Below are 9,120 nucleotides of genomic sequence, written 5' to 3'. Positions count from 1 at the left end.
TTGCAGTTGAAAAGTCCCATTCTCAAATTATGGTTCAAGTTTTAACGTTCGTTAAACTACCGCTGCTGCTAAAACAATTACTGCTACTACAATTACTGTTGCTACTACTACTACTACTACTACTACTACTACTACTACTACTACTACTACTACTATTACTACTACTACTAATACTACTACTACAAAAACTACAACTGCTACTACTTACTAGAGAATTGTGTATTAGAAGTTAGAAGTTAAGTAATTTTTTTGAACTGCATAACAACAACAATTGATGATTGCAGCAACAATAATATCAACCACAACAACAAGAACAACACCAACAACAACAACCACAATCACAACAACAACAACATCAACAACCACAACAACTACAACAACCACAACAACAACAAACATCTCAACAACAAAAACAACAAAAACAACAAAACAACAACTACAACAACAACAATAACAACAACAAACATATCAACAACAAAAACAACAAAACAAAACAGCAGAACACAACAACACATGCTATGGACCATCAATCGTGCAGAACACTCAGGATATTTACCATGGCGCCACACGCAGACACACACACACACACACACACACACACACACACACACACACATACACATACACATACACACACACACACACGCACACACATAAATCTACACAAACACACACACATTCACATACACACACAATCATTATTCTTTGAATACCAAAAAAGCAAAAATAAAATGTTCTTTTTTATCGTGAATAACAACAAACGAAGGCAAAACACAAACGGAAAAGGTTAAACAACAAACGAAGATATAACAACAAAGATATAACAACAACTACAAACAAAGATATAAAACAACTTCAAACAAAGATATAACAAAAACTGCAAACAAAGATATAAAAACAACTTCAAACAAAGATATAACAACAACTACAAACAAATATATACCAACAACAACAACAAACAAAGATATATCAGCTACTACAAACAATGATAAAACAACAACTACAAACAAAGATAAAACAATTTAGATGTGAAGAAAACAAGATGAAGGGATTTCCTTTAAATTGGATTTATTTTTTCTAGGTGGGTTTTTATTTTTATTATATTAATACAGATATTTATGAAAATTAGTGCCGTAGTAATTGTATTATAATTAAATAGTTAATGTACTGTACTTACAAAATTAAAAGTTTTTCAAGCTATTTGAAAATGTATTCCATTGTTTTTGTGGGTTATTTTCTGTTAGGTCAATTACTTTTAAGTGCAAACTTTATTCATTCCTTCAATCGGTTACTCGTTCACTCATTCATTCATTCGTTCGTTCGTTTGTTCGTTCATTCGGTCATTCATTCGTTCGTTCGTTCGTTCGTTCGTTCGTTCGTTCATTCATTCGTTCGTTCGTTCGTTCATTCATTCATTCGTTCATTCATTCATCAACCACTAACATCTTTTAATAGCTGTAAACTTTTCAGAAACCCAGCAGAGTTGTGGCGTGTCGTATTCACGTCTAGAAAAAAAAATTAATTATTTGATTTCAATCACGATTCTAAAATATATTTTTACATACGCATACATATGCATACACATTCTTTCTCTCTCTCTCTCTTTTGTCTCATTTTCTCTTTAAATATCTTTGAAGTCGGCGTGGTGGTCTAGTGGTTAAGGTTGCCTGGTGCTGTTTCACAGAAACCGGGTTCGAATGTGACAAAAAGATCCCATCCTATCACACGCTTCGTTCGTGATGTGGCGTGTCGTTGAATCTTCTGAACTTTGAAAGAATGTAATTGACCTTTTAACTTTTCTACCTTTAATTGTCTAGCACCTCATTAATTAATTTATCCATTCATTTATTCATTTGTTGGTTCGTTCGTTCGCTCATTAATTTTTAATTGATTAATTCATTCATTCCTTCAATCATTCATTCATTCATATTTCATCGATCCATTCATTTTATATGATGTCCAAATTTAACAAATTGCGATATCGAAAAAGAAACATACTTTCGGCTTTCCCGGACTTGCTGATAGCTCTTTCTTCCGCTCTGCTAGACATCATCGTCGTCATCTTCCTCTTCATCACTTTGCCATCACCATCAACCTCATCAACAACATCACCATCATCCAGATTATCATCACTTATAAATACATCATCGTTGTTGTTGTTGTTGTCTAAGATTATCATTCTAGATTGAGGTTTATATGGCAGAATGTTGTTGCTGATGCTTTTGTTGTTAACGTGATTTAAATGGTATTGCTGGTATTGTTGTTGCTGTTGTTGTTGCTGAAAATATTTCTGTTGGTAAACTTGCTGTTGTTGTTGTTGATACTGATAATGATTGTTGAAAAGCAGTTGTTGTTGTTGTTGTTGCAGCAGCTGCAGCTGCTGCTGATGTTGCTGTTGTTGTTTGTTTTTGGACGGAAGTCGTCTTGGTGACAGCAGCGATCTGCGGTGACATTAAGAATAATCACGTGACTACATTAATTATGACGTCACAACAATAATAATAATAGCACAATGACAACACACGATTTAAACAAATTCATTTACACGCGACACGGAAGTCGAACGGAATATAATTGAAATGTTTCACAGACATGTACAGTACACGGATCCTAATGTTTTCAGACAAAAAAAAAATGAATTTTTTTTTGTTTCGTTAAAATTTTGCTTCCATTTCCATTTCCAAAAATGAATTTTTTTAACTTATATTCAGCAAATATTTCTTGAAAATCGAAAAACAATAATGGTCTACATTCCGTTCAAATATGTTTTCTTTTGTTAAAAAAAAATGCAAATATAGATGAGGATTCTATAAATATTGATATAGGAAACATTCATTTTTTTCATTTTTAGTAGTAGTAACAGTAGTAGTAGCAGTAGCAGCAGCAGTAGTGGTAGTAGTTACAGCAAAAATTGTAGTAGTTGTAGTAGTAGAAGAAGTTGTAGTAGTTGTAGTAGTAATAGCAGTTGTATTAGTTGTAGTAATAGTAGTCGTAGTAGTAGTAGTAGCAACAGAAGCAGTAGTAGTAGCAGTAATAATTGTAATAATAATTATGTTTTTTTTTCGTTTTTACAAAAAAAGAAAAGCAAAGTTTATTAATAGATCGGCAAGGCTGAAAGGAGTAGCCAGCCGGCTTTGATCTTCGTACGCACGGTTTAATAATGTTGCTAATAAAATTATTTTATTATTAACATATTATTATTATTATAAATACTTAATTAATATTATTTTTATATATTATTTCTACATTATTATAATATTATTATTTCATGTCTTTTCATAATATTTTAATGTTTTCACCTGTAAGATTCACTACATGCCAATTCCCAACCCGCTTAATACAACAGAACTTATAGATACTAAATACTATTTTTTACTAGCAGTAAAAGTATCAGTATTTCATTTCAATTCGTAATAAAGTAAAAATAAAAATATAGACAACAATAATGTTTATTGAAAAAAAATCATTCCACACGGTTGTAAATGTTTAGCTCCGTAACTATAACTAACCTATAGCCCGCGTCCAGCTGATTATAAGCATCGACGAAATTATTATTAATGTTATAACTAATACTGTTATTAGTGTTATAATTGTGGTTGTGGTTGTTGTTGGCCCAGTACTCTTGACAGCAGCTATCCGACTTGCATGGAGCTGAAACTTTACCGACGATACCGACCTGGCCGACATGTTGACTGTTATAGCATTCCTTCAACTTACCTTCATAATAATTGTTGTTATTGCCATCTTTGTGTTTAATTTTGAGCGTCGAGGCTGGTGGCGGCGATGAGGACGATCTGGTGGCACCTGTCTTGTGGTAAGCGTCAAAACAAGTGCAAACGCACTCCGGGCATGAGTTCTTAGTGCATCTGTACTTGCTTTGTTTGTGCAGATTTGAAAAGGCCGATTTCTTTGATGAGGCTGTTTTAGAGTAGTTGTGACCGGAGCAAGAATGATGGCCATACTGAGAGCTGCTCTGTTTCTTGCACAATGGACAATCTTCATCGAAACTTTTCGTATTTCTATTTCGACCAAACAAAAAGTCAACTAATCTCAATTTTTCTTTTGACGGACTGGATTTTTTAGGGCCGTACGAGCAGTGGTAGACGACAGATGATGTGCGATAGTCGTAGTCATCAAAATAAACACTCCGACCAAGCTCACCTCCACATACCGATTTCGCCATATTCATATCGGACTTTCTGTTACCGGCGTTTGTCCCGAAACTGCTTAACAGTCTGTTAGAGAATGAGTTACTGCTTCGTTTTGGTTTCTCCTCATTACCTCCAGGCCTTTTCAGTGGAATGCCAAGCGATTTTGCTTCCTTCATCAAGTCGTCCCAATTCATGTGCGTTTGTTCGTCTTCGACTGCTATGTTGTTGATGGAATGCCCGCTCCATTCTTGAAAATATCCGTTCGTCGGATATTTTTTGTGGTTCTTGACCGAAAGATGATTTTCTTTTCCATAATCACAAATGTTTGAGACGAACCTTCCGTGGAAGTAGTGAGGATCGTTTTTATTTTTGCTTGGAAGACATTCAGCGTCGAATGAGGCGTGGACCTGAGCTTTAGTGACGATGCGGTTCTGCTTGGGACTGAAGTTACTCAAAGTCTGATACTTTTTGCTGTTGTACGTTTCGTCAAGCGATTTGAATTGTCTCTGGCTCGCATTCTGGTGCTGAGTTTGATTTGACGAAGTTCTAGTTGGCAGTTGACGTTCCAACGTTTGATAAGTCAACTGCGTTGTTTCTTTTTGTGCTACTTCTGCATTCTGTGTTTTGTCTGTCAATTTGACGTCAAATGGTTGCACATTTTTCAAACTTGAAATATTTTTTGTGCCTTCTGAAGCCTGATGAATTTTTTCATTCAATTTGTACTTGTCGAAATTTGGTTCATTTATTACATTCATACTTTTCGTCAGGGTACAATCGTTTTTATCATTGTTAACACTCGCTAGATTCATGCTGGAATTTAATGCATTTGAATTTATGACATTTCCAAGCTGACCAGTTTTGGCCAAGACCTCCGTGATAGTTTCAGCAACAATTCTTTGAGACGTTTCATCTAATTGAACCTCTTCAGTCCGATTTTTATCGTCAGATTCGTCACTTTCAGATAGATTGATGTTTCGCCGAACATTTTTTAACGTCTCCTTATCTAAAACAACGGTGAACGTTAGCTCCAAAACATTTTGAGAATCATTTTCTTTCGTTGAGGTGGAATTTTTTGCAACGATTTCATTTTCATCCTCACCAGCGATTTCCTTCTCGGGACTTTTTGCAGGAGCCTTTTGCAACCTTTTCGGCTGGCTCTTATCTCTTTTCACGAAAGAACTCTCTAGTTTGACGTCTGGTTTGTTGCCGACGTCATTTCCGTCATCTGATTTTTTCGGTCTTCTGGTAAGTCTGGGTGGGGATACTTTGACGTAATTGACATCGTACGAAAGCGCTGTGTAGTCTAAATCTTTTTCAGTTTTGTTTGCAGTTTCATTTTTGCAGTAGTTCCTGCTAGAAGATGGATCTGATTCCATAAGAGAACGTTCATTCTCATTTGAGGCTTGCATATTCTCATCATTAATTTGTTCATCGTTAATTTTCTCATTATTAACACCAGGAATACTTTTTTCACTTTCTTTATTATTGCGAACAGGTGAGCTCTTACTTGCAGACATTTTCTTGTAGACGTTTAATGTGCTTCTTCTTCGAGAGGTCATGAGATTTCGCTCTGTTTTCGACGTAGTCGTCATGGTAGCGACAGTCGAAGCGTTTTTCGAATCGATAAATTCCTTTGTGTCGGAAATGCCATTGTCTTTCAAATTTATGAATTTGTCGTTGCTGCAGTTGTTGTTCATTTGCACTACTGCCGCCACGTTTCGCGTAGTTTGTTGGTCTTTTATGGCGTTCTCTTTTATAATGTCATGATTGATGCTTCCACTAGTGTCGTTGGAATGTTGTTGTTGGGGTTGTTGTTGTTGCTGTTGTTGTTGCTGCTGTTTCATTTTTAGATGGTCTCTGGACTGAGTTGGTGAACCGCACGAACATCTATCTAGACTGGCCGTCGTTGACATTGGTTCGCTGCAGTTTTTAAAATTTGTCGAGTTTTTTGGTATTTTGATTAGAACCTTTTTGGGAGTTTTTTCAGAAGAGATTGAAAATATACTGACAGGTGTTTTTATCTAGGGAAGTTTGTTGAAATTGGTAGTGAAAACTTTTTAAGCCGTCAGTTTTTCATCCTCTGCCGGTGATGAAAATTTCTGTAAATTAAAAAATTGTTGCTAATTTAAATGGCGCTTAGTAATTATTTTTTTTTATATAAATTTCAGTAAAAAAATTATGAAATGCCCATGAATGCGGTAAAATGTATGTCAGTATATGCCGTGAATATGCTTTATTTTGTCATCACAGATTTAATTATGGCAAGAAACCTTACTGAAAATGTTTCACATAGACGTGCAACCAGTAATTTAAGATTAACACAGTTAAATTTGCATGGTTAACTTTGTCATTATGATACTTTTCTGAAACAAAAGAAAAAATTTTCAACGTTTGATAAACTTTAATTACCGTTCATATTAAACAAACTGACATTTTTCAACATGGTAAATGGGTAAGACGAAAATTTAAAAAAAATTGCCAATCCGAATCAATGCTCTCAAAATACTGAGAAATGGCATCTCGAAAATGAATTTTATTTTTTGCGAAAATTGTAAAAAAGTACTAAATAATAATTTTGCCATTTACGACACAGTAAAACGAAGTAACGCACATTCCTGAATCATCCCTATTTTCCGTAACTCGGCTACCCACAGATTTTATACACATCCCTCCCAACTGGAATGACTGAAGGTTCTGACGGAAGAAGTTTTACGGCTGTCAAAAGCATGAAAAGTGAACTTAAATTCAAGAAACAATTACTGATATTGAACAGTTTTATGCCATGTGTTGTTGTTTCAACCGATCAATCATTGTCAGCAGCTAAAATGTTCGCGTGTGTGTGTGGTGTGTGCGTGTGTGTGTGTGTGTGTGCTGGTACGATAGAAACAAATGTGAGAACGAAAACGTGCCAGTAGAAAGTCTGTATGTGGATGTCTAAATGCATGTGTGTGTTTGTTTGCACGGATGTGTTGATCTGTCTGTATATAAACACTTAATTTTTCACCCATAATATTGATTTATGTGATTTTGAGTTCTGAAATTTACCTATCACACACACACACTCATAGAGGAGGAGGTCTATTATTTTTTAATTTCTTATACATTTCAACTTCTTTTGTATATGAAAACTAAATTTAAATTTCGATTTTACTGCCATTTTATTTAACTCACTTATTTTAGTTAATCTCAATTGATCTTATTTGACGAAACAAAACGAAACGTGACGAAACAAAACGAAACGTGACGAAACAAAACGAAACGAAACGAAACGAAACGTAGAAAAACGGCACAAATCTTATTAAAATCCTGTCAGACGTTCAAATGACCAAGGCAGGCAAATGAACAAAATAATGATGACAGGCGGTTAAAGTTCGAGATACACAAATGCTTAAACCGATTTAAATTAGGAAAATTATCCTGAAGAAAGCAATAAAATGTGTGATTCGAAACTAAATGCTGTTGTATGTGGATATGTGTCTATGTTTGTGTGTGTGTGTTTGTATGTATGTGTACACGTGTGTTTGTATGTATGTGTAGACGAATGTATATACGTGTGTCTTTGTTTACATACATGAGTATATGTAAGAATGAATTATGAACAAACAATAAACACGTGTGTGTGTGTGTGAGTGTGTGTGTATGAATGTGTATGTGTGTGTATATTGGTGTGTATGTGTGTGTATATTGGTGTGTATGTGTGTGTGTATGAATGTGTATGTGTGTGTATATTGGTGTGTATGTGTGTGTATATTGGTGTGTATGTGTGTATAAATGTTTGTATATTGGTGTTTGCTGAGTGCTTACATGGGAGTCTAAATCGACAGTTGTTCCGTATTAGCAGTGCAAGTAAAGTAGAGAAAATATTTTCCAGGAGCAATTGTTTCAATGAGTTGTTTGTTCGTTTGTTTGTATGCATGTATATGTATATGTTTGTATATCTGTTGGATTGTTTGTATGTGCGTGTATGTTATGTTTATATGCACTTGAAGATAACGCTACCGATATAAGTGTGAATATATATACAGTATGGATGTATATATTTTTGTCTGTTTGTTTGTTTTTGTGTATATTTATGTGTGTGTGTGTGTATGTGTGTGCGTAAATGTGTGTACGTGTGTAAATGTGTGTGTGTGTGTTCTCGAATGCATTACAGTACTAATTGCTTTTCTCCACGCTAAATTAGAAAAGTTTTTCTGATCTTGAAAATTTTTTCAGCCTTCATGCAAGCTTTCCATAATTGTGTAGCTTTTCATATTTGTGTAGCTTTCCATAATTGTGTAGCTTTTCATATTTGTGTAGCTTTCCATAACTGTGTAGCTTTTCATATTTGTGTAGCTTTCCATAACTGTGTAGCTTTCCATATTTTTTGTAGCTTTCCATACTTGCAAAGCTTTCCATAGTTGCGTGGCTTTCCATAATTGTTTTTTAGCTTTCCATATTTGTATGCATTTCCGTTGTTTAGTTTAGTTTTTCAAATTTTTTACCTTCCAAGTGCACCTTCAAGAAATTTTCTCTTTCTTGATCGGTAGCTTGTTTGTTGTTTGGCACGCTAAATAATAATTGTTATAATGATGATGATGATGATAACGATGATGATGATGATGTCGACGATGGAGTTACCTTATTATAGACAAAAAGCTGTATTTTTATTTCAGGAAATAACAAGATTGGCTGTATAACTTCAGACAACTGTATGAGAAAGAATGAATGGATGAATGAGGGAATGGATGAATGAATGAATAAATGAATGAATGAATGAATGAATAAATAAATGGATGAATGGATGGATGAATGAATGGATGGATGGATGGATGGATGAATGAATGAATAAATGAATGAATGAATGAATAAATAAATAAATGGATGGATGAATGGATGGATGGATAAATGAATGGATGGATGGATGAATGAATGAATAAATGAATGAATAAATAAATGGATGGATGGATGAATGGATGAATGAATGGAT

General features: G+C 34.5%; 1 protein-coding gene across 1 annotated transcript; it reads right to left on the bottom strand.

The window, feature by feature from the left end:
* Positions 1–3,356: 3,356 nt before the first annotated feature.
* On the bottom strand, positions 3,357–6,252 carry HELRODRAFT_193167 (hypothetical protein). Its single transcript, XM_009025856.1, has one exon. It carries the CDS (start codon positions 6,062–6,064, stop codon positions 3,464–3,466), a length of 2,601 nt encoding a protein of 866 aa, XP_009024104.1. The 5' UTR covers positions 6,065–6,252; the 3' UTR covers positions 3,357–3,463.
* Between the last annotated feature and the right edge of the window lie 2,868 nt (positions 6,253–9,120).

The sequence above is a fragment of the Helobdella robusta genome (genome assembly GCF_000326865.2).
Source record: "Helobdella robusta unplaced genomic scaffold HELROscaffold_44, whole genome shotgun sequence".
Lineage (NCBI taxonomy): Eukaryota > Metazoa > Annelida > Clitellata > Rhynchobdellida > Glossiphoniidae > Helobdella > Helobdella robusta.
Note: the sequence above shows the minus strand (reverse complement) of the source record. Positions and strands in the feature narration are given on the sequence as shown.